Source organism: Leptidea sinapis, chromosome 41 (genome assembly GCF_905404315.1).
Source record: "Leptidea sinapis chromosome 41, ilLepSina1.1, whole genome shotgun sequence".
NCBI classification, from domain to species: domain Eukaryota; kingdom Metazoa; phylum Arthropoda; class Insecta; order Lepidoptera; family Pieridae; genus Leptidea; species Leptidea sinapis.
In genome coordinates this window covers 2557885-2585330 of record NC_066305.1, presented here as the reverse complement: position 1 = coordinate 2585330, position 27446 = coordinate 2557885, and the positions used below count along the sequence as shown (strand labels likewise).

General features: G+C 38.4%; 2 protein-coding genes across 2 annotated transcripts in view; one reads left to right on the top strand and one right to left on the bottom strand.

Annotated features, from left to right (window-relative positions):
• The window catches only part of LOC126976540 (uncharacterized), a 30260-nt gene extending 19368 nt beyond the window's left edge, over positions 1 to 10892 (top strand). The window contains exons 3-4 of the mRNA XM_050824932.1: positions 4573 to 4669; positions 6934 to 10892. Coding sequence (XP_050680889.1) covers positions 4573 to 4669; positions 6934 to 7130 — 294 coding nt within the window. The 3' untranslated portion in view covers positions 7131 to 10892. The remainder of the gene's footprint in view (positions 1 to 4572; positions 4670 to 6933) is intronic.
• Positions 10893 to 21137: 10245 nt separating this feature from the next.
• Positions 21138 to 27446, bottom strand: part of LOC126976555 (unconventional myosin-Va) — a 38336-nt gene continuing 32027 nt past the window's right edge. The window contains exons 8-14 of the mRNA XM_050824939.1: positions 26996 to 27253; positions 24947 to 25198; positions 23819 to 24012; positions 23096 to 23291; positions 22756 to 22992; positions 21527 to 21655; positions 21138 to 21146 (exon numbers count right to left, since the gene is read on the bottom strand). Coding sequence (XP_050680896.1) covers positions 21138 to 21146; positions 21527 to 21655; positions 22756 to 22992; positions 23096 to 23291; positions 23819 to 24012; positions 24947 to 25198; positions 26996 to 27253 — 1275 coding nt within the window. The remainder of the gene's footprint in view (positions 21147 to 21526; positions 21656 to 22755; positions 22993 to 23095; positions 23292 to 23818; positions 24013 to 24946; positions 25199 to 26995; positions 27254 to 27446) is intronic.

Sequence of the window (27446 nt, the reverse complement as noted above, 5' to 3'; positions counted from 1 at the left end):
TATATATTATGTATTCGGTATCGCACATATCTTAATATATATAAATTACGTGACACGTTGTTTGTCCGCGATGGACTCCTAAACTAATGAACGGATTTTAATGGGGATTACTACATGGAGTGTAGTTTGGTCCAACTTGAGAGATAGGATACTTTTTATTTCGATTTGGGACCCATAATTATTTTTATTTTCATTATTTGTTTTGTATGGACATATTCTCTATGAGGGAATTTAGTGACGCACGGTTTGACAGTTCCGCTGTGAAACAATTTCATTATAACAACAGGGAGCATTTTTTACGAAATTCTTGATGTTTTGAAATATTATTGGCAAATTCCTATAAAACAGTATTTTTTTTTATTATCTACAGAACAACGTCTGTCTGGGCAGCTAGTGTATTATAAAAATACAAGAGTGGCATCTTGGGCTGACATTTCACAAAATGTTTACGAATAAAGATGAAAGTATGAAACGAATTCTTTAGTAAAGATTACCGCCCTTTCCGTAACTCCATTTCGGAGATATCGGGGGTGTGGGACGTGCGGCCGGGCGGGGGGAATATTGTTTGACATTGATCGTCCCGTACTATGAGTGTTTCGGAGTTAGGCTCCATTTCAACTTTACTGTTTTTCTGAATTAGTCAAACATTGAAAAAACTAACCAATAATTACTTTAATTTCGTTTGTTGACTTATAATCGATTACAAGTAAGTTTACAAGTTACGGTAAACGTAATGAAGCATGGAAACCAATGCTTCTTGACAATTTATTTAAACTTACATATTTTAATTATTGGTCAATGTTTTTTAAGGATAATAATTAACAAAACATAAATTATAAAATCAGTTCAACAGACGTAGATTACTTTTTATTAATTACTACTGCTAATTAATTAGTAAATTACCCATAATTCTATGACTACAGGTCTTGAGAAAACGACTCGACCTGATGTGCTATTGTTTTGTCGATGGACATGATATTCATGTGCTGAATCTGCGTACCATCGTCAGAAAATGAACCCATTGTCCAAATTGCTTACGTATTTAGCTTCACTGTACGCAATTTTCACTGGAGAAGTTTCGCCAAATGCACATACACACTTACTTTGCAAATTCGACTATTGTTGCAATTTTAAGTTTCTAGACCTGAGGGTTTGGCCTGTGCCTTTTTTTAAAACTTTCACCCCCTTAGGGGTAAAATAGGGGATTTTATCCCCCCCCCCCATTGGGGTTGAATTGACGAAACTTAGAAACACATAACTCATTATTTTTGTTATAGGTAGTTAATTCATACGAAATTTCATGCTAATATGTCCAAGGAATAAATAGTTTCATACAAATTTTATCCCCTATTTCACTCCCTTGGGGTTAAATTTTGGAAATTCTTTCTTAGTGCACATACAGTGTGGGATAATTTTTGTGTAAAATTTTGTGGTTCTAGACCCAGCGGTTTCTACTTTTATAGGCATATATAATAGATTGCTGGTATACGTAATACTGTAAGCAAGATTACGAGGCCCATTTCTCGGGCGATGCTACCGTATGAAGGTGGTGAACCAGAAGCACTCCATCGAGAGCGTCTGATGACGTACCAGGAGTAATGTAATCACCCAGGTCTACGCTCTCTTAACCTGGCCCGGCTGTCGGACGGAGCCATGAGCCATAGTGGCCGATGTATCACCACTATTATTAGTGTATCACGTCACCACAAATTATGAAGCGTGGTGTAACATGCGCGGGCGCCGGACACCTCGTCTCTCCCGCGGGCCACGGGCACGTCCTTGACCGCCACGCTATTTATGTTCGCGATCGCTATCGAGCGAGCGCGCCCACTTGGCGTTTCCTATCCGCGGTCAGCACTTGAGGAAGTGTTTCCATGCAGCGACTCCTAACTACGTTACCACTTTAAAAACTTTTTTTTAGATTTGAAAGAGCAATTATTGGGCTTGAGCAGGCTATCAACTAAAGTAGATCCTGTAGATGTAGCCACAACTATTTCTGACGTGAAGCAGTAATGTGTATGCATTAATGTGTTTCGGACTGAAGGGCGCCGTAGCTAGTGAAATTACTGGGCAAATGAGACTTAACATCTTACGTCTCAAGGTGACGAGCGCAGTTGTAGTGCCGCTCAGAATTTTTGGTTTTTACAATAATCTTGAGCGGCACTGCATTGTAATGGGCAGGGCGTATCAATTATCATCAGCTGAACTTCGAACTCAGTTGGTAAGAGCGCTCGGTCGGAACCCGAGCGGTTGCGGGTATAAATTTAATTTGTATAATTAATCGCAGAAGTGAGAGACATCACTTTAATTATAACAAATTGTTTAATCCGAGTTACCGTCAAACTTTACTGTTACTTCCATAAAAAACGCTGAAAACATAAAAAATCATTTACGGCGGAAATATGAGGTAAATAATGTAAAAAAGTACATTCAATTTGTATAGATACTATTATCCCCCTTATTCATAATGGTCCGCTAACTTAAAACAGCCGCTAAGGAGTGTTTTTTCTCATTCTGACTTAGGTCAATAGAAGAAGACAGAGTGAGAATTAGCAATGCTTTAAGTTAGCGGACTATTATGAATAAGGGGGTATTATATATATATCTCCTACATTCATTTTTGAGTCCTATAATCCGCGATGTTAGGGACTAGGGGTGGTCCGTGGTTAGGACCGTGGTGAGATTCGAGGTCCCCGGGCCAGTGTCCTCGTCACGGCTCGCATGCTGCGGACAATGGTCGCCGGAGACGCGACCCCGACTCTCGGCAAGCCATCGCCCTCGGAACTGTGGCTGGTGACAAATTCACCTGTTTCCTGTGACTATTTTTTGCACAAGTTTGCGATTCCTTTATGTATTTTCCGTCAACTTCTACTTAAGTCAATAACTAATGGTAATTGATGAGGACATTACAGTACATTCTGGTCAAGTCTCCGGGGTAGGTAGGTATCTAATCATCTTTATTTGCAAGATAAGGTGATAATAAGATGTTGTTGGCTTATAATTAACAGGTGCTCTTCTCCAAACCCATAAGGCATGCAAACTTATGGTGGAATACATAGTCAGTTCACGTTTTAATTTATGTAACAATTATAATATACTGTACTATACTTAAAAAGATATACATCCCAAGCAAACTTAAATTAACATCAATCATACAATAGTTATTATTTCATAGGCTTATTCATTTTAATTTATAATACAATGTCATTAGCTACACAAAATGATATTGAGTTCAGTCGAAGTTAATTTTTATTATTTACTATTTTATCGTCAAGAGAATCTTTTAATGAGTAGTATGCTTTTTTTTTTTAAGATTTGAGTGACTTTTTAAAGTAGAATAGATTTTCGCGCTTAATATTGTCCGGTAACTTATTGTACATTGTTGGTCCCATGCAAAAGATGCTGTTTCGATACAACTTTGTTCTGGACTTCAAAGGTCGTAATTTGTTGTCGTTTGGTTTCGATATTAGGGTTTCATATTTATTGATACTATTCTTTACCATAACTGCTACTTCATAAATAAATATTGATGGCATGCTAAGAATATTTAATTTAATAAAGTGAGGCTTACATGATTCGGTTGCTTTTAGTGAGCAGATCTGACACATTTCTTTTGAGCTTTGAATACTTCATAAATCCCTGGAGGAATTCTAGGCTTCTACTTGCAGTTATTTCCATTAATGATCGGTTAATATTCCTATTTATTAATAAGACCGACGTCCCTCCATCATCTCTGTCCCAAGCACCAGCTTAAACTTCCCGAGTTTTTAATTCATTTTATTAAATGACTTGAGAAGGTAATTTTGATCAAAAAACACCCGCTGAGTTTCTTATGACTGAGGGCTTCTTCTCAGAGCTGAGGCATACATTATCAAATAATGATGTGCAATAGCTATGTCCACACTCTGCCTTTTTCTTTGTTCAATAGCACACGTAATGCATGCTCGATGGCAGTAAAAGCGAAGCGAGCTCTCTTATTCAAGTTTTTCCCACGTCGGGTAAACTTCTGTGCCATAAAGCGTTCAACAACAAGATAGCGAAAGAACAAAAAGATACAATACTGCTGTTTATTGAAGATTACAGAAGATTTCCACCTTTGATATCCAAATAATATTTTTTTTACATAAATAAGGTATAGAGGAACGATGATTGGCAAGTTCTGGCTAGTAAATGTTCTCGTAGCACATGTTTTCTAAAGCTGACAGAAATTGGTAATTGATAGGCCCTGCACATTATATTATGCCGCTGAGGATTCTTGATAAACCCAAAAATTCTGAGCGGCACGAGAATTGGGCTCGTCACTACGGCGCCCTTCAGACCGAAACACAGTAATGTTTACACATTACTGCTTTACGGCAGAAATAGGCGCCGTTGTGCTAACTATATATAGCATTCAATTATTGAAAGCGCCACACGAAAGTAATATAGAAAGATGAAGAGGAAGATAAAAATGCATAGTGTGGATAAACTTTATAAGTGATTTCAAATCATGTTCTAATAAAAACATGAATTTGAATGAATATCATTCGATTGTTGCGATGCTCGTCAGTAAAATGGTGTGTTCGGTTGCAGGAGCGTGAGTTGAGCGCATGGACGGCATTTGTGCAGCGTGCGGTGGACGCCACCAACAACTCCGAAGTCGTCATCGACAACCTGCAAAACCTCATCGGTGAGTACTAAGTTCCAGTTGCCGGGTAACCGGCGCCGACTGTCCGGTAACACTTTCAGCTTTCACACGACCCGATTTTGTATCCAGTGACGTTCTTACCTTCGACGCTACTACAGTGGCGTACTGACTACGCATTCATAATTTAAGTTTCAATCTTCTCTAAAAATGGAACGTGATCAATTAATTCCCATGTGGATTTTGTACCGAAGATACTATCGCCGGAAAAGGGAGTCAAGAAATTATTTGGTTCACCCGATTAACATGAAAAGTGTGGAGTATTGTAGAGGATCCGTATGAAGAAGCACTAATGTTGCGAGCAAAAACGAGATTCGTTGTGTCTTCTTCTTCTAACGAATTTATCACGCGGATTATTCCGACTGTTTGACCTGATTTCTGCCGCCTAATTGCACCACCTTATTACATGCCATGAACTTCAATAATAATATCATCTTCATCACCTAAATTCAACTAGTCATTCAAGTATTTGATGTTTGAGTGTTTTTGTTGAACCGCTTTACATACATTGTAATTACAATAATTTTTAAAACGACGAAGCTGTAAATGTTAATTTAAAAGAGCGACAATGGGTTTTATTGCCACTTCTTCTCATTAAATCTGAACCTTTTTTGAAGTGGTGGTAAATGCTAAAATGTATTACTTTTATTTTTTTACTTTATTGGAGACAAAAACAGAAACAAAAGATTAAATACACATTCAAATTATAACTAACTATAATAATTACAATAATTGTTCCCTTGGAACGTCTCACTGAACGAAGAAGAATAGATGTTAAAGATAAAAGCGACAGTTGCTTAGGTGCAAGCGTGCACGCACAATTTACAATGTAAGTTAATCGCCGCAAATGTTTGATTAGTACTGAATATTTTTTTAATACTTTTTGACATTCATAAGTGTCCTTACTTTGACCTAAATGATGCGATTTGACTCAAGGATCTAGATCATAGGTTCTTAACGTGGGCGATAACGCCCCCTTGTGGGCGTTTGAGACTTTCGGGGGGGGCAGTGGAAGACCCAGAGAAAATTAGGGCGCATTGAGATTGCGCAGATGGGGCGTGGTTAGATTAAAAAATATAGTCTAAAAAGGCAAAAAAAATCACGAAAATACTCTAGAAAAAAAAACATATTCTCAAAGTGGGCGGTGAGCAAAATAAGGTTGAAAAACTATGATCTAGATGCTTTTGCAAAATGTTGAAACGTCGAACGACCAAAGCGAATGTTTGTGCACCGTCATCACACCGGAGACTTGACCAGAAAGTACTGTATTGTCCTCATCAATACCAGCAGTTAGACTTAAGTAAATACCTAAAAACATTGGAATTCCGGACTGGGCATATTTTTATCGATTATGCCACTACGTCACAAAGACACAGAATATCGCCAATAATTAACAGATAATGAACTATATAGATAAATTTTTTCAATTTAAAATTATGAACAGTAAACTTCTATCAGCATTCTTGTTAAGACTTATTAAATTTATAGCACCGCGAACCTTCTCTCATTATAAGATTACTTTTTATGTAACACCTTACAAAACCAATTATGCAAAAAATACATTTATGAGGCGGTCTTGTAGTTTTTACAATTTATATCTTACTGAAATTGATATATTTTCATTAAATATACAAAAATATAAGAAAATAGTATATAATAATAAAATCATTGTTGTTATGTCCTGTTCTTAACTATAATCCTGTAGCTGTTGAAATTTTCGTTTAGTTTATTGTAATTTTCACTTTTGGTTTAAAATATCTTTGTTGTTTTTTCATTACTGTCCATTGAAACTTAAAAAAATATTAGTATTTAATTTATGGAACTATTTCGTCTTCTAGTTTATGTATATTTGTAACATTACCATTATCCAAATGTTTTTAGTTTTCTTTAGTGTTAATTCCGCCAATATTTGTCTTTAAACAATTCGACACGTGTTCCGCCTCTACACGAGGCATCCTCAGGAGAGTTTGGCGAATCAACATTCGCCAAACTCTGGCACGAGACTGACTCAAAACCAGTCAGTCATAGACAAATATTGGCGGAATTAACACTAAGGAAAACTAATAACATTTGGATAATTATGGATTTCCGCAAAGCTACGCCTACTTCAATAAAATCTTACCTTTGTTTAAACTTTAAACCAACCAAAGACAAGAAGAAAACAAGAAAAAAATTCAAAAGATTGTTGTTTTGTTCCTGAATAAATCAATAAATAAAATAAAAGTATTTGTTGGTCGTTGTTGTTGCAGCGGAGCAGCGGCGTTGCGTGCGAGAGGTTTCCAACAGCAGCGTGTTCGTGTCGCTGTGCGGGGAGGGGACGGATGCGGATGCCGACACGGACACGGGGGCGGATGACAGTCAGGGCGGCGCGGATGTTACGCCCGGGTCGCCGTTGTCGCAGTGCGCTCTCAATCACCCTTGCAGCACGCCCAAGCCGTTGGACTAGCGCTCGTTATTGATGGCGCTGTGTTGTCGCCCGCCGCGCCGCCTTACACTACCCGACCCACATCGCTGTTAGGATTAGTGTGTTTGGATTAATACTGCCCTAAAACAGTGGATAGCGTGCCTCTGAAGCTGTGCCGCGACCTTGCTGACTATGCCCGTGTTATGTATGCGCTGCCAATTTTTATCGAGTGGCGCGCAATAACATCATATGAAACATCTTGTTATACTATATTAGTTAATCTCTGGCTGCCTTACTCTTTTATAATAATATTCGATGTTTATTCAGAATGTCGTGCTCTTCTCATTGAGAAATTATATTCTGTGTTATATTCTTCTAGATCTTTAGATGTTTGTGCGAGTTTCGTTTTTAATATTTAGTAAGAAAACGGGCGCGAAGTGTTAACCGACTGATCGTATACCACACACTACTTTGCATTTATCTATATTCCGAGTGTGTGGTGTGCTCTTTGGTGATTCGTACATATAAATATATATATACTCTATAGTACAGCTAGGATATCTTTATGGATGATGTTCGGATAGTTTGTGTCGCATGAGAAGCATTGCTATACAAATTTAATTTGTACCAATATTTATAGATTATGCGGGACTCGAAACCGCACCTCTCGGATGCCGTCCGAGCTCTGTTGCCAACTTAGCCAACCGTCCGAGTGACGCATCGATCAAAAATCTTTGTATGTCTTGTTCAACTCTCAGGTTGTGGCTCCATCTACAGGATCTACTTTACAGTTGATGAGCTGCTCAAACCCAATAGTTGTATATTAAGAAATTGACTTGAGATGTCGCTCTTTCAAATCTAAACAGTTTGTTATGACAAACCCATAAATTTTGGTACAAGTTTTAATTTGTATATTTAATCCCAGAATCATTTAAAAATAACAAGTATTATGTTATGTTGTGTCGAATTTTGATATATATTTACAAATGAATGTTATATTAACAACACGCATAATAATATGATGAAATGGGTCGTTCATTATTTAACGAACGTTGTACATAAACTATATAGCGTGGCGTTATAATAGCCAATGTGGCGGTTACTAAGCCGTAATCATAAACAAATCCATTAACTAAAGTACATAATTCATATAAGGAAATTTATTTACTAAAATATAATTTCGGAAAATCCTGTTAGTTAACATCTGCAGCGTAGAATTCATTGCGGCTGTTGGGATCACGGTTCATGCCGCTATTAGCAATGCCGACACGGGCGCTGATCGACACCCGGATCATAATCTTCTTAGTCTAAATGCGTAGTCTAATGTCACAATACTGTAATAGAAGTCATTTAACGTCATTCTAGGGCGATCGAATCATGGTACGCACACATAAACACGATTTGCACGGCCGCTAAGCAATTTCGGAGAGACAAAACTTGAGTGCCACGCCCAGGGTTGGGACAGACGCCTTAAAGTGAAGTTTTCAGAAGACTGTAGTGCCATCTGTTAGTTGGCCCGAAAATGAAAGCTTTGTCAGCTGTCACTCGCTTTGAAACCTTTCAACTTTTCTTTGTTTGTGTCACTGCCATAAAATGGCGGCTACTTCTAGCGTTTGCGCATGTATGTAGCTCTCATGTTCCATTTTGCATATTTACACTACTAAATCTATCCTTTATGTTCTATGTTGTGACAAAATTAAATAACTAACTCTACGCGCAATTTCATCATGATAAAAAAATTGCAATACCTACATTAAAAAGTAGAGTTTGCGTCACAAAATGAATTTTATAATTTCGAGCATATATATAGTTATTTTCGGGGCCAATCTCCAGATGGCGCTAGTTTTCAAATAGACAGCTTAAAATGCGTAGAGAGAGCTCTCTTTTCCCTATATATTATTATACTCTTTGGCCACGCCGTACGCCGCTGAGACTGGTCGCTATCCGAGTTAAATTAACTGCGTCGCGCCGTCCGCCTCGTCGAAGTTCGTTTTGTATTACTAATGTCTAGTGCAGTACAGGATGATGCCATTGACACCCAAATATTTGCAATATTGTAGCGCCACGTTGTATAAATAGCTAGTTGCGTGTGTCCGCTCTACCTCTGCTCAAAGACGCGGCCGTAGCCTCCAGCTCGTAGTACTGCCGCGGCTGGACTCTGCTCTGTGTTATACTTACTCTGTGTTCTTCTAGGTTACGTGTGGATATGCAATTGATTACTATACGCTTGTTAATATGTATATAAAATAAGGGAGTGTGAATCTTGATATATAGTAGGTAATCCCAGACACTATGTATATCTATTGTTACCACATCACAGTCAAATTCTTATATGAGTTGTTGTGATTCATGGCCGTAGGCATGCTTAGGTGATTTATTCGTCTAGATTCTCTTGCTGTTCGATAACTGATAAAAACTGCCCAGGATTAATAGTAAAGTGTGCGTGACAAGCTACGTCTTACACTCGAGATTTGTATGAGTTATGACACTGTGTTAGTGTGCGTGCATTGCTCAAAATAGAGGTTTATTATAAATTGAGTTTAGAAAAACTCAATTTATTTAGACGTTTTCACATCTGTCATAGTCTAGCTAGACGCATAATGATCTAAGTATCTACGTTACTGTGAGCTTGTGATACAGCCAGTTTGTAGCTCGCAACTGCGGTTATATTTTATTTGTACTCGTTGCACATATTTTATTAATCAAGAATTGTTAAATTTAGCCCGTTTTATATTTATATTTTAGGAGTGGTTACACTTAGCTGTTTTGTATGTTGGAAGAGCTTTACTATTGTCTTTTAAATAAATTAGTCGTATAAGTATTTGCCAAATGTTAGCAGCGGCCGACCTCCGAAACGATACGTCTCTCCTGTCATTGAAATGTCATGCCATGAAATACATCACTAGTTTTTAATTACCTACCCCAAAAACAGGCTGTCTACATACAAAGATTATTGTACTGGAAAAATTACAAATTTATTACAAAATTTAAATTTTTGATAATAATTATGTATTCATAATACTCACGAACAACATTTACTATGAAACTATATTGAATAAAGTACGTGTTGTTTTATTAATGAATGTGTATCAATGTAATAGGCTAAGCAAATAGTCGGATTTGGACCGACACTATCTGTCCATCGGACAAAATCTAGTACTTAGTAATAATAATTTTGTGCGAGCGACAATGTACATACCATTGAATATGATCCACTACCGGACCGTGTCTGATGGTTCGGTCGTACCAAATCCGATCATGTGTTTATAGCTTAAGAAAACTGCAGGAAGCGGGGACAGAATGGAGGGCGGGAGGTGGGCGCAAGGTAAGCTAGCCTACCGATTGACAAATTCAATAATTGTTATTATACAATAAGTCTTTGGTCAATGAATTGCTATTTTAGTCGGATATATTTGTGATTTTTTTTTTGTAACTTAATTTCGGTAATTATAAAATAATCGTGTTAATGTAATATTATGTATAAGCGACAGCTCTGCAGTGATACAATCTATCTCAATTATAAATGTTACTATTTTTATCTCAATATAAATATATTTGGTACCATTTTGTAATATTGAAGTCATTGTTAATTAAGACTTTGATCAATGGTTGTTAATGCTTCAGTTTACTGTAGTCGAATGTATTATTGTAGGTAAGTGTGGCCGGCTCTGTGTTCCGTAGAGTATCGAGGAAGAATTGGAAGGAACCACGAACGTTTTACAACGAACTAGGACCGTCGCAGGTTGCAAGTCGGAGTCGGCCACATTCAATCGTATGAGTACCAATAAAAGTGATTTGACAATGTTTCATTTATTTAATTTCCTTACATCTAAAAGCAATATATCCCGTAAATACGCAGTCGATACATTCACGTTAACGTTTTCAGACTCATATTGGCAAGGGGCGGGAGCCAGCTCGTGGGACGCACGCGCCACTCGCCGCTCGGCATGCGCTCTCGGTCCGCCCAAAGTGTCCGTTCACACATACCAGCTCGGAGAGAGGAGATTTTCATCACATTAAAAAAAGTTTTTAATCATCATCATAATAATAAGGTTTATTTTTTGAATTTCACTTCTTCTGTTATTGACAATGCTTGTTAGCAAACCTACGCGCTTACGGCCGTTCCCAATATACTATCTACAAATAGAGATAAATTACTACCTTCTACTGTCAGTAAATTCTATTCTTCTACTGTAAGTCAATAATTTGAAGCAAGCTGTCCCAATATACCCGATAAGTCATTCTTATCGCCTTATATTGGGACCCGTGAATTGCAATTTCTCTCCCATTGACAGACAGCGTGTAGGGATAAGGTGAGTTACCGTCGATAAGTTTATTGGGACAGAAAAGTCAACGATAGTTACGATTTTTATCTCAAGTAGGCGACAACCGGAGATGGACAATGTTGGGAACGGCTGTAAGTGTCTTGTAGATGACGTAATCTTCCGCGCTCACGTAGCCGAAGGGCTCTGTTTGCATGCTCCGAGCACATCCATGCTCTTCCAGCCGGTCTATGTGAAACGGCATGGTCCAGTTACAAGCGTATAACTCGCGCCGGTCTGTGTGAAAAGAGCCGGTCTGTGCGAACGGACACAGAGACGTCAGACTACTCTAGATATATTTTACAATACTAGAAAACAAAGTAAATCACAGTACATACATATAAGTAAAAAAATAACTCAAATAGACCTAGTGTTATAATATACAACATGTGGCTTGGACATATTAACCACTGGACAAGAAACCCAAGAAGAATATAGGTATAGTGGAAATGAGCACTTCAAGCTCTATGTGAAATAACAAAATGATTAGTGAATGAATAATCTAACCAAATTACATAGGTATATTAATATAACGTATTACTTTTTTTACATACCAAATTTTAATCATTTACAAAAAAATAAGTACCTTTATTAGGTATTTTATATAGCTTGAAAGTATACTCAGATATGAAAAGAAACATTTTTTAATTTTCCGCTATTATTTATAAATAACAAACTAATAAAGATAGTGTTTCACTTCTAGATCTCGCGTCATACTAACGACGCCATATTGCTTACAGAGGCTATCAGTCTCAGTATGTGGCTAAAGAGCTATCGTGACGGCTCTCGTTAATCCACTAGTTAATTCGTCCAAGGATATTGAACATATTCATTGCAACTCGATACAAGCCAAGGGGAAGGGGGCATGATGGGGTAACGTAAGATATTGAGAAATTCAAAACCGCTTAACAATATGTACAGAATATTTGAATAAAGTTTATCTGACTTTGACTGATAAACATATGCGTATTCGCATTTTTATAGAAAGCAATAAGACTCACTCGATCAGCGGATCAGACCATAGATAAATTATCGTACTGACATTAGTAAATTGGCAATGCAAATCATCAATAGAAACTAAAGGCTTCTTCTTGGATGAGTTATATCCAGGTACAGTACACGTAAAATTTTCAGACCAGTTCTTAATCTACGGAGTCTTTTCACAAATGCGAGATTTGTTTCGCTAACGACAAACATCAGGCGTGATAGCGTGTACGGAAACGGTCTCGTCTGTCTATCTCGCTCTAACACAATCTTATGCTATATGCTGTCTCTTTCGCATTGCCAAGCTCTTACTTCAGTTTAATACATCTATGGTAAGGACATTGTTGTTTGTTTGCCAACGGAAAAATAGTTGAACTCGTCCTTCTTATAATTATTACTCAGAAGAACATTAATAGAATAGTATCAAAATTTTCAGGGACAAGATTTTTTCTCTCTTTCCTTTATGTAACAAAATGTGATAAAGTTTATGAGAAGGAAAATACTATGCCAGATGTAGTTAGATAAACAACATATTTATTGTCATAAATAAATAAGAGTAGGAGACAATATTTCACATTATCAAGTTATTTTCGTTTTAACTGTTCAATCATGCCCCTTCCTTTCCATACGTACCTACTTACTGGGATCAATTAAAATATGGTAACAGATGCAGAAGAATCGGTCATCTTTCGACACTGCTGAAACAGTTTACAATGCCAAATAGTTCTATAATACTTAGATAATTTACGTTCATACGCTTACATGCCGTTATAAATAATAATTCATTTTCAAGTTTCATATAAATATACTCCTTTATTCCGTGCTACTTGTATAGGTAAGCGCACACGAATTACAGAGTAACTACTTGCTAAATTGCTTACAATGTTAGTGCAATCAGGCCACAGGTAGAGGCGCTAGTATCGCACCGCACAGCGCGCTCGCTCGAACTTCACATAAATAATTTAATCTAATACATTATATACATAAGGCACCATGAAGTCTCCTAGGCCTCTAGAACCAGCCTCCGGTTTCTACTACTCTTATTATAAGTCCCATAGGTACATTCTTTCTTCTGTTTGGGTTCCTTCAATTATTATCGGTGCCGTGTTTTAACATAGCAAATGTTCGTGTGAAGAAAAAGTCCTTACATTAGTTTAAAATGTATTATCTACTTTATTTAGGATAGTTTTTACGTTAATATTGTCACTGCTATTGGAAATTCGAGAAGAAGTTACCTTCTTAAACTCATCATGTAGATTGCCGCACCACTATTTGACGTTTCAAGTATATTGTCTGTAGGAAACCGCGTTATACCTAGACATCGTTTTAGTACGCCATATTACGGCCGCTTTGTGTTGGCCTCCAATTTTCTTGGAAATCATATAACAGTGGCAATAATTTCCGATGTTGACTGAGAACAGCAACCCGCTATTATAGAGTGACTGCTCTAGATGGGCGGCGGGGCAGGTGCGGGGGGAGGTGGTGGAGGAGCAGGCCGCAGGGCACGAGGCGGCGCCAACACGCCGTGCGGCACGGCCACGGTGCGGCCGCAGAGCTGTGGACACGGGGACACGGAGTCAGGCGTTTAATATGAATAAATTTAAAAATATTGACACACTTTTACACAAATTATCTTGCCCCAAACTAGGCATAGCCTGTACTATGGGTACAAGACAACGACATATTTAATACAATATACTTAAATACTTATAAACATCCATGACTCAGAAACAAACATTCATATTCATCATATAAATGTTTGCACCTACCGGGATTCGAACCCGGGACCTCTAGCTCAGTAGGAAGGGTCAATAACCACTGGGCTATAGGGGTCGTCACGTCATTGGTATTCGTTGACACTGAGTCAAAATGTATACACTTTTATAATAAAGTCCCAGCCACTGTTCGGCTATTATCTATAAATAAATTTAAATGTTTTATTAAAAAATGGCTCTGTCGTAAATCCTATTACTTCACACAATATCTAAGTGATCGGACAGCCTGGGACTAGATTATGATTGTTTTATAGCGATAGAAATGACTGTACAATATTGTATATTTTTATTGAAAAGAGCGCAAAAAAAAGAATGCTGGGAGAGTTTCTTCTGAGTTCTTCTCTCTCAGAGTGCCATTTGTTTCCGAAGCGGTAGTAGTATCTAGTATATTAGAAATGACATGAAAAAGAATTCTAAAGGAATCAATTTTGAGAAAATAAATGCCTTTTAATTGCCACGGCAATGAGGAGACCAATCGTGTAAACACGATCCTGCTCATGATCTGGCCACTAAAACTAAAGCGGCCCAAATCGGACGTTATTTGTATCGCAGGCAAAGGCAGTGCGACCGACAGTCCATAATATTGACTTTCAGTCGTGTCAACACTGTAATAAATACATCAGATTACATTAAATTTATCGAAATGAAGAAGAGTTCTCAATAACAGAATCATCCAGCCACCACAATTAGCGTCATTCATGAGCATGACGCGTGGACGACCCAACGCGTCCCTCGACCATAAAGAGAAGTGAACGACCCGCCCCAAAACACTGCCACAAACAATGACAAGGAATCATGATCAAGCATGCCACAAGAACTCAACGAAATAAGATAGAATGTGTATCTTTACAATATGTATTATAAAATGCTCATTAAATACCTCTACTTGCATTAAAAGTTGACCATTTTGGTTAAATTCATATAGTTAATATATTCATAAGTAACTAATGATTAATAATAGAAGTATGTACCTATCAAAGTGCTGTTTTAGCGTATAAACCTTTTTGCTGAGAGTTTTTTCACATGACAGGTAGAGCATTCTAGATTTCAAAAATGTACAACATGGGACTGTTTTACTTTCAATTTCTTTTTTATCAGCTTTAAAAGTAATTGTAAATGAAAACTTAAGTAATTTTCGAATACGAATTCCGGTAAGGAACAAATGGCAGAAAGAGCTCACAATATCAGTGCTGTATTTGGTTAGGCTTATGAACTCTCCGTGCCTTATTCGGTTAAATCGCTTCCGTATAGAATATACTTATATTTGAATAATAATATCTAATTGTATGTATATTGCCAGAAGACCAGGTGCGCTGCAACATCGACGTCTGCCACAGAACAGGTTGACGTCTGCCACAGAACAGGTTGACGTCTGCCATATGTAATGGGGAGAGTTCTGTCGATGATTAATTGTGATAATAATAATTGTTGTTTCAGTAATTTGACTCTAAGGTATTACTCGTACTAGAATACCCTTACCGGAAACTTGCTTATTCAACATTCTTACAGATTATAATTAAATTACTAATAAATGTAATGAAATGTTTAAAATATTACAAATTTATTGTTAAAGTGCTAAAGCTAAAGTTAAAAATCATGAAGAAAATGAAAAACCCAATTACACAATATAACGGTTTTTTTTAAATTGTTAGTGAAGAATAACTCAGTATGTATTTACATTCAACAGAAAGATTCGCGAAGAAGTTGAAGTTCCTGTATTGAAATGTATAACCCAGAAATGTATACTGTCTTCCATTTAAAAGGCATGCACGGAAGGGTATAAAATATTTGTAGGTAATGACGGCTGCAAGCATGCGCAGTTGAGGGTTAACATTTGAACTGTCTGGACTCTGTGGTGCTATACTCCCAGATAGAACGCATACCTGCACCGTGACGTGTCCGTCGGGCGCGGCGCCGAGTGCCAGCACAGAGTCTCCGGCTCGCAGGCGCACGCCCGCCTCGTCCCAGTCGGCAGCCACGGAGCGCAGCTGTGGGTAGCCCAGCTTCACGCCGTTGGACACGATGTAAGCGCGCGACGGGGGCAGTGGCGGTGGGCGCTCCTGTCACATTACAAGTTATAGCACAGTAGCGTAACTCAGCGGCCTCTTTGAAATTTATACCTACACAAATAAAATTTGAAAAACAAAATTTTATGAACGATGCGGTACTCGAACCCACGACGCTCTGGCGTTCCGTGCCAGTGCTCTAACCAACTGAGGTAACCGTTCGAGTGACGTATCGTCATAAAATCTTGTATGCTTTGTTCAACTCTCAGGTTGTGGCATCATCTACAGGATCTACTTTACACTTGATAACCTGCTCAACCCCAATATTTGCATATTAGGATATTGACTTGATATGTCGCTCTTGTAAATCTAAACAATTTGTTGTTTTTAAAGTGCTAACCCTCACTTCTAGGATTAATACACAAATAAAATTTGAATTTATACCTACATCTGGGCGAAGCGCTGGGGTTAGTACATACAAAAAGATTGACGGCGCCACGGAGCTAATTTAACTCGGATAGCGAACAGTCTAGGAGGCGTATAGCGTGGCACTCAAAAGTTTTGTCTTTCCCACATTGCTAAGCCTTAGCGGCCGCGGAAAACGCGTGTATGTTGTGTGTGCGATGATGAAGATGAAGATAAAGTACTGTTCTATTACTGAATTGTGCTCCTTTGCCATAGCGCGTCATCACACATAATATAAGAATGTCTCAAGCGAACAATTTAAGTAATATTTTAGTTCTAAGACAAGCAGTAGCTACTCTTAGGTATATTTTTAACAATTCCTATTACAATTTTCGGAACGGATTCTTATTTAGGACTAGCTGCCAGTTACTTCGTCAGCGTGGACTTAAAGGAGAATGGGACTTTTGGGTTATGGTTAACAAGTTGAAATATACTTTTAAAAAAAGGGTATATTTTTCTGATGTAAAATACAAAAAACTAGCTCATTTTGCAATCTACAAACCGAAAAAACGTTAAAATAAAGAAAAACGATTAAAATGACGTAATCGAATGAATATTTAATCGATTAAAATAACATTAAGACCCAGTTGTTTTATTTCAATAATATTAGTAAGGTGCATAGTTTATGTTCGAATTATTATTATGAATAAAATATATTATTTTCTCAGGAAAAAAACAGAACTGAGCAATTATTTTATTATCAATAAATCGATTTACATAAAAAATCGATACTAGTGAAATCCTTGTTCCTCAACGCTAACTTCACTTTGACAATGACAGTCTGACAGATCATTTCGTTTCTTCGTCATTGTCACTTCGTTTTTTGTTGTACCTATTCGTTGAGGAACCGACTTGTTAAAGTTGTTAACTCCTACCCAATTGATTTCCAAGGCAAGTAATTTTCTCTAGCAGGCTGTTTTACAGTTCATGTATGAGCTAATGAGTATATATTATTCTTATCTGAGCAAATAAAACTATCTTTTAATTTAGGTATACTATATTATATTGTCGTATAATTATCATAATGCAAAAAAATGTCGTTACAGTAGTAGATAGGTATACGTAGATAGGTAGGTATTTTTTTTCTAAAACAAAAAACAAGGTTATCCCCATATATATACCCATCTAATATAAGTGTGTGATAAATCCTTAGCAGCTAGGCAATTAATAAACCTAGCATAGGTGAGCTGTCAACATATAGTTTAAGAGATAACCTCATTTTTATATCTTCGATTACTCAGCTCCTAGACACAAATGTTGCTAAATTTTCAATTATGGATCATTTAAATGTTATCTTTTAAATGGTGCTACTTTCATCTTGTTATCACCTGGGCACAGGAATGTATGGAAGCGTTTCAATCTCCTTTAATAATACTTATTTCGTCATTATTGATATTAGGAAATACAAACACGGCTTTGTTTGTAGTAAAGCCATAAAGAAGAAGTAAATAAATCAATTCAACTCTGATTTGCGTTTTTCCAAAGAAGCTGTACGCTTCTGGACGAAATAACGTATTTTCGACGTTCGAAAATTAAACGATTTAACAATAGAAGATACTGACCCGATCTCTAATTTTATGTACGTATTAGATTAGATAGGGCTTAGTAAATATCTACTCTCGACCTCGCATCTGGTTTCCAGAAGATTCCCATAAGTTAAGAATACCGCACACCAAACCTTTGACGATGGCCAGCGACCCGCCAATTAGAATAATGCAAGTCACACTTGAGACGAGAGTACTTGCTACTCCTGTAATAGTTTCACACCACATATTAACACCAATCACATACACACACACATACAACATACACACTTGCTAACGCATTAACACTAACGTACAAGCACCTACTCACTCAAGCATACTCATATCTTCTGTACTTGCCGGAAGGTACGATGACTCTTCAAACTAGAAGTCCAAAGGACTAAGAGATTTATTAGAACTTTAGTGATCCTTTCTCCATCCAGCCTAGCACACAGTTGGTTCAATGTTCAAGACTGTGCTATTGCTGATATATTAGTGTGTAAAGAGTTATTTGTATCTAGTTAAAAGTAGGTTTTTTTATGGACTGGGGCGTGTAATATATTATTTTGCGGAATTATACTGGTGTTTTAAGGTTGCTGTCCTGACAGTTAAACTAAGATAATTTATAGGTTACGTCTTACACTCGCGATTTGTATTATTGTGCTTGCATTGCTAGTAATAGAGGTTAACAGTCAACCTCAATTTTTTTTGTCGTTTTCAAAGATGTCTCAGTCTATCTAGACGTATAAAATGATCTAAGCACGTAACACTAGAAAAAACAACTCTGGTAGTCAGACGCTGATTATAAATACCTAAGTATTATACATTAATAGTATTCTTACGTTCACGGGGCACACTAAAAGTTCACTTCTAGCTAATCAGAACTACTTAACTTTCGAATATTATATTTTTTGAAACGATGCAACCTTTTTAGTAATAAAGAAAATAATTGGCGGGAAATCATTTGTCAATGTTTTTTTTTCACACATTTAAGTTCTACGTACGCTGATAAAATGGACTTAGTCGAAAAGATTTTAGAGCAATGATTATTTATAATTTTAAAAGTTCTCTCCCTCCGCAAGACTGTGCCGTTCGTCTTCAAAATGATTGTCGTGTTTGTTTAAATGAAGGGCGGCCTTCAACTGCCGTCAACGAAAATAATGTTGCTACTGTTAAGCGGCTAATTGAAGAAAACCCGCGAATTAGGATATTGTTGCATATTATAATAACAATTACCAAGTCGAGTCCGAAAAGTGAACAGGTCTTCTTGACGAGCGCGGGGTCGCACTTGGCGGCGAGGGGCGGCGGTGGCTCGGGCGGTGGCGTGCCGGCGATGGGAGCGGGGCGAGCGCGGCGCGCGGGGGGAGCGGCCGGGGGAGCGGGCTGCGGCGCGGGGGCGGGGGCGGGCGGCCGCGCGCGGTGCCGCCGCCACGCCGACTGGACGCACAGGGCCGCCGCCTCGCGCCGCGACCGTCGCATGCGCTCCAGCACCTGAGCGTTGCATTGGATTACTTAGCTTATGGTGTCGTGTTAATTTTATTTATTTAAAAAATAAAGAAAGACAATTTCTTCATTTTGAACACGCTGGATAAGATTCTGGTTTTTTTTAACCAAGGACCAACTACTGTGTCCACGTAGTTGAGTTTTGAGAGAATTAGTGACTCAGCTAATTGAACACGTAAACTGTCATTAATGTAGCATCTTAAACGATACAATATTTTCAGCGTATAGGAGCAGTTCTCAACTGAGTGTGCAACATGCTTCTCAAATCGCAATTCACTGTCCATTATCAACGCTAAATTCTGTACTTCATATATTTGCTCAAAGCCTTTAAGCGTCACTTTCTCTACTGTACTGATTTTACTAACTTGACGCTTACCACATATCATAAACTTGGTTTTATCTGGGTTGAGTAGCAGGTCATTTTTCTCGAAGCACATGGCTATTCTAGCCAGGTCTACATTTAGCTTTTGTATAGTTTGATCAATTTCAGCAAGCAAGTAAGAGATATATACCTGTATACCATCTGCACAAATGTGAAAATTGCAGTACTGTATATTGCTTTTAATATCAGCAGCATATAAAATGAAAAGAATGGGACCCAAAATATAATCCTGGGGAGTACCCCAGGATTAAATATAAACCCCTGTTTATATTTACCTTATTTGATAGTTATGTAGTACCATCATTTTTCTGTATTTTAACATATTGAAAACGATTGCTCAAGTAACTATTAAACCATTTTTAAAGCACTGTTAGCAACACCATAATATCTGAGTTTGGATAACAGCAAAGTAAAATTAATTCAGTCAAATGCTCTAGAAAAATCTAGCAATACTAGTACTGTACACATCCCATTGTCTTGTACATGTAGTATATTGTCTGTAACATCAAGCAAAGCTGTCACTGTACTTCGACCTTTTCTGAATCCTGACTGTAGTTCAGGTAAAATATTATTCTCTTCAAGATATTTTGTAAATTGTGTACAAACAGCTTTCTCTAACACCTTTGATAAACATGGCAATACACTTATAGGCCTGAGATCTTTAATCTCACAAGGGTTTGAATTTTTTGGTAAAGGCTTCACAATTGCTGTTTTCCATATGTAAGGGCATGTGGATGTACTAAAAGACATATTTTTGGAAACAGTAGATACATATCTTAAATCTAGATTATAAAATAATATATAAAGTAATAAATATTTTTTTTTTCAGAATTTTCAATAGTTTAAATTTTTAGCAAATCCCTAAAAATTATCATTTCATCTAAACCTAGGTCTAAGACAATAATTTATAGATATTCCTAGTTCCTAGTAGATGACGACCTCTCTATCACCAGTCACCACCATTCCGTCGATCTACTCCTTACGGGATACGAGTAAGTAATTAAAAATAACATGTTTGTAATCTTGAAAATGACGTGTTTGACTCTTGCAAAAGAAATTTTATTTTAAGAACAACTATACCTAGTCTGTCTAGAAGTTCTGTTACAAATGAAAATCCATTTATTTATAAAAACGTACGATATGTATTAATTCATTGACGGCTCAGCAATAATTAAAAATAATTCTATTCGAATCAAAATCTATCGGGATACGAATTTGCCCTTCAGAAAGATACACTTTGGATAATTATATAATAGATATATAAGTGACTTGCAAATTGAAGATAATAATTGTAATAGCGGCACCTGTCGCATTCCCTCGGTGAGGAAGACGTGCCGCTTGCCGATGGCCCAGCGCACGGCGGCGGGCGAGCCCGGAGCCAGCGGCGCGGCGGCGGCGCCAGCTGCGGCGGCGGCGCCAGCTGCGGCGGCGGCGGCAGCTGCGGCGGCTCGCAGCACGCGCGCGGCCCACGCACTCGCCTCGCTGGCGTCGCGCTCACCTGCGCCCGGCGCCCGCCCGCGGCACAGCGCGCGATAGCGGCCGCTGAACGCGCGGAACCGCATGCGGTGCGGGTACCCGTTGGCCATCAGCTGCACGGTCTCCAGCACCTGCAGCGCGCGCACCTGGGAATACGCGGCGCACGATTGAGACTATACAAGTCACACTAGTGGCACATTTGTAGTTCATGTTATAAAATACAGATTTCTGTAGGTCATATCTGCCATTAACAAAGGAAGATGGCGAGAATGGACCCACATAATTTAAATATTAAGGAAGCATCGTACAAGTACAAGTTTATATTAATTATAAATATGAGTTTATACGATGTTTATATAAAAATTATTGAGGCGGTAAGATATGGGAGTCAAAAGACATAAATTATTATAATTTATTAATATATAAATCATCTTGTACTAACGGAACGTTTTGCGCAATTGTCACCTACATTATTTCGACATGATAGTCCTTGTGATTATTAATATGGATGTTCTGACACCATCGAACTATCTTTTCCTATTGAAATTAGTAGTATTTCACAATAAGATTATTATCGTTTATTGATACTAAAATCAGTAGGTAAGTATCTTGAGAAGATTCGATACGTTCTTGAAAAAAGAATAAAATTGTGAATGCTCAATGATTAGCTGCTGGCCAACCTTCCACATATTATATATTATAATATTATTTTTTAGCAGACAATAATTAGGCATAGACATAAGATACAAATTATTGATTGAACAATAGATATTGATTAATTATTTTCGGTTATATTTTACTTTTAGGTATATCTTTTTTTCCTATTTTTTGGACTTACTTACGATTTACTTTTTTCTTAGTATTGTTATGTTCTACAATTTTTAATAAGTTTCCATGATGTACGCTACTTCTTTCAGTGAGTCCCAAAATACATCCATTCTCGCCATCCCCGTTTGCGAAAGTTGTCTCGCTCTATTTATGGCACATAGTTTCTCCAAAGCCTGGGCTCTAAGTAATCTCTCTCTCCGAGGTAATAAGGTGTGAGTGTTGTTGAAGAGCGATGATACGACATATTGGTTGGTTTCTGTGGTTTACGCGTAACAATATATCAGATACATTATCTTAAAATGTATTTTCAAATAAAAAAAATATTTAAGTACCTCCACCTTTTAATAAAATACTACATAATAAAAAAAAGTAAAGTGGAGGAAGCGGAACAGGGAGTGCTCACCTGGGCGGCGACTGTCTTTCTATCGAAGAGCATGGGCGTCTCGGTACTGTTGGCGCGCAGACAGCGCACGAAGTGCGGTCGCGCGTGCACCAGAGTACGCAGCAGATTGTCCAACCGCGTGTGGAAGTCCTGCGTGAGCGTGGAGGAGCCCGCGCCTGCTGCCGCAGCCGTAGCGCCCGCCGCCGTGGGCGACGCGCGAAACCACGCACCCGTCGCGCCGCCAGCCGCAGCCAGGGCCTGTTGCAAGTGGATCATTCAGGCAAGTGGAAAAACTCTTCGTTCTGCATGATGTCAAATGTGAAGGTAAATTATTGAGAAAATAATAATAATGAGAATTTACCTTCAGTTCAGCCCCAAACAGATGTGTAGCAAACCCAAACTCGCAGTGCCTGGTGTCGAATGCGGCGATCAGATCGTCGGGCACGGCGTCGCGGTTGGCGTCCAGAAAGTCGCTCGCGTCGTAGGTGACTTCGCCCGCGTAGTGGCGCACCGCAAACCGTCGTCCGCCCCGCGCCTCCCCTAGCCGCGGGTGTCCTCTGTTCAATGGTGATGTTATTACTTGATGGGACCACAAACAAGACAATTAATAACGATGAAAAAAATGCCTATTTATTTTTATTACCATCATCGTCATTAGAATACTTACATTGGAATTCATACAATACATTAAGGGAACTGCGAATAAATCGATTTTTCGCAGTTTCCTTAATGCCTGAATTGAATGAATTTCCCTGTGATGCTCTCATGTCGTATCATGTAGGTATAGGTTTACGATGTATGGGATGTGTGCACGCAGTTGACTACGGTTACGGCATTGATATCTTTTAAAATGGATTTCAAGAAAGTAAGGTTTTTTTTGTTTAATACAATTAACATAGTATTTGGTAACTTTTTTATAAGCCTTTTTAAATGTTTTAAGAGCACCTCCTCCAAAACATATCTTAATAAAAACCATTTAATTATTAAATTAGTAGGTACATTTTATAATATTGTGTTTAATCTTAAAAGTGCTACTGACGCTAAGTTTGGATCATCACTAACCACGAGATAGTCACTCACTCACCTGTGCGCAGCTTCAATCCTAGCGACATAGTGCTCAGGGGAGCCACGGGCCGCACACTCGGCGTCGAGCGTAGCCAGTAGACCACTGCGCAGCGATGACACCAGGTCTATGCATGGCACGTTATCTACGTACTCCACCTCCAGTGCACCGGTAGATGCCCACACGCCCTCCTCGCGACAAGCCTCCGCCGATGACTGGAATTAAGTATATTATGATACTGAAATGAAAGGAATTCCCCATATGTGGTTGCATCTATTTATGATCCGTTTTCTTGTAGACAATAATAGCTTTATTATGGTTGAGGTTTCGAAATTAATTATTGGTGGATAACCTATACAATAGCTTCGCTTTCCAGTTCCATGAAATTCCCCGTCGTCACTTACCCGAAATTTTGAATCCTGTATTAGAATAGGAGGCAAAAAGCCGAGGTTGCAAGAGGAGTAAAAGTAACACTAAAGAAAACTCAAATCATTTGTATAAGAGGAGTGTTGTAAAAGACCTTAACAAGTGGGGTTTTCTTAGCATCTTCTGGTATTAAACTGAACAATGTTCATTTGCTTTTATTCCACCATTTTTTTATGGAATAGGAGGACAAACGAGCGTAACCTGTGTTAACTGATCACCGCCGCCCACATTCTCTTGCAACACCAGAGGAATCACAAGAGCGTTGCCGGCCTTTAAGGAAGGTGTACGCGCTTTTTTTTGAAGGTACCCATGTCGTATCGTCCCGGAAACACCGCACAAGGAAGCTCATTCCACAGCTTTGTAGTACGAGGGAGAAAGCTCCTTGAAAACCGCACTGTGGAGGTGGGGATTGTGGCGTGTCGTGCGAAGGTGGAATTCGGCCTTGTGCTATATTCGATCAAAGGCCTAAAAAACTAGCAAACCCCCTTGTGTTTATGACTTAGGCAATTATACTAGAAAATCGTTAGCCAATCTATTATGGCAAAAGCCTTTTTCGGCCACTGTTCACCTATGTTCACTGTGATTCTCGGATCGGAGGCGGATTTTCTTTGTGAAAGGTTACCTTCCATTAATTAATTTCAAAACCTCTATCATAATAAAGCTCATAATAAAGGATTACGAAAGATATTAATTGGTTTCATTTAAACTTGATGTAAATCGTACTTTAAAAACGTGTGTATTGTAAAAATGCTGCATCGTCTCCGCGCAGAGGTTGGCACACAGATGCTCCAGACGGCTGGGTGCGGCGTCCTCAAACCCGAACATGTCGAGGATGCCCACGAAGCCGTCGGTAGCGTGCCGCACGGCGTCGTTGAGCGCGGCCATTGACCTCGCCCCCGCCGCCCGCGCCCGGGCACCTCCACCCGCGCTGCTACCCGCCGTCGACGCGCGTCGCGACGCCGCCGCCAACTGAACCTAACACGTTCCACATTCATTTAAGTACTACCCTCGGTATAATTTTTTGTATATAAATAAATAATCATACGAATGTATGCATAACTAGAACTTGCTTAAATGATCTTGTATCGACTTGGAAAGACATTTATTCACAAGGAAACAATACGTTATATAATTATATGATGTAAAAACAACAACAAAAACAAGTTCATGTGACTGTTTGGTTGCTCGGGGAAGAAAGTTTCTTGAAAATTTGGTAACCATATGGTGAGGATGAATTAATTTATGGCGTGCAAATTAAATTTGTAATAATCTAATGAAGCAACGTATCTACGTAATGCAGAGCAAAATATGAGTGCTAGATCCCGACAATTCTAGCATACACTAGACCAGAGAAAGATGAGAGCAATTATATATACCGCCAAAACTGCACCATTATATAATTAGGTATCTCAAAGCCAGCTATTGGTATATTTATATCTATAGAAATAGATCACAGATTGAGGCACACGCTGATACTAGAACAGTTCTTTTATATTATACATATTTCGCCTAGGCTACACCTATGACGAATATCTTATGACTTATCAAAGGCGTTTGACTGTTTTGTTTATACTACCCTTAAAAAACTCAAACACAGTATGGTGTTTAATATAAAGTTATCAATCTTATGACATCATACATAGAAAATAGAAGACAATCTATCTATATAATGGAGCGAAAACCATCTGCTGTCGTAATGAAATTGTTTCACAGCAGAACTGTCAAACGGTGCGTCAATAAATTCTCTCATAGAAATTATGTATGGACACATCAAGGGAAAAACAAATTTGTTGTTTTTATTTAATTTAGCAGCATTTTCCTATTTATTCACCTTTTAAATCTTCTCTGGACTTCCACAAATAATTCAAGACCTAAATTAGCCAAATCGGTCCAGCCGTTCTCGAGTTTTAGCGAGACTAACGAACAGCAATTCATTTTTATATCTATAGATATAGATTAGGGATGTCAGCAACTGCCCACAGTTATCTACTATAGATTAATATATTTTGTGAATAGTAGTTTTAAAATTTAAAAAATTTAGAATATTCAATCAACTTTAAACAACTGCATACACATTTATTTTGAGAAATAGGAATGAATCTCTGGAGCCACTATCATACCGATTTAAAAATTAAAATTTTAATATTTACTAATCAACTCATTACATTTAGGAAGATAACTTATATACCATTGAATGTTTAATAAATATAAAGAAGTTAAATTATTTTATTATTTTAGTTTCATTTTAGCCAGCCACTATCGATGCTTCTACGTTAACTACATAATATATTTAAGGCCCGAGATCTGCATTGTGATATCTCTAAGCTTTTAGATTGTATTGAATACGAAACATTGGTCTGAAAATTTCACCATTACGGTATAAGTAATATAGCATTCAACGTGATGATTTCTTACTGACACTGTAGATTACAAAATATAGACTAGAATGGGAAAAGGTCATCTGGATCAATAGGTGAAATGGCGGTTCCGCAAGGTTCAATGGGAGTACCCGTCACTGGCAGATTCTGTCACATTGGATTACAAGACAAGTATCATCGGTTCAAGGCAATTATGATTTATTTGGTAACTATAATCGTTATGGCCTCTGACAAACATGACCAACGATTTGAAAAATGGCGAAGAAATCCTCCGGTTGTGAAAGGTCTGACATAGACCACGTGGACCCGTCCTTGATATGCGACACTCAGATGGCGACAGAAAATTGCGACTATTACCTATTATAATAGATTATTAATAGTTGTAGCCACGTACTGATTCATTAGAGTCCGAAGATAGCGTTCCAAGCGTGGAGCCGAGCCGCTTGAGCGAATTGGCGCGGCGCACAATGGTGGCCACGGTGCGGCAGTAAAGTGCCTTAGCTAGCGCGTCGCGTGCACGGGCTGCCGCCGCGGGCGTGGCGGGCGCGCGCGCCGGAGACCGAGCCCCGCGCGGGGCCACGCGCCAGCCTGCGCCTCGCACCAGGGCCGCCGCCCCCACACCCAGTAGAGCACCAGCCGCAGCCAGCTCCGCCTGGACATAACATTTGTATATAGTACCATCGCACTCTATTATAAAAAATCTATTACTGAATGTACATTTTGTCAAATTTGGAAATCAGCTGACTTTACACCAATACACAAAGAAGGTTCTTAAACGGATGTATTTAACTACATACCTATATCTAAGCTATGCCTAATAGCCAAAGTCTTTGAGACATAATACA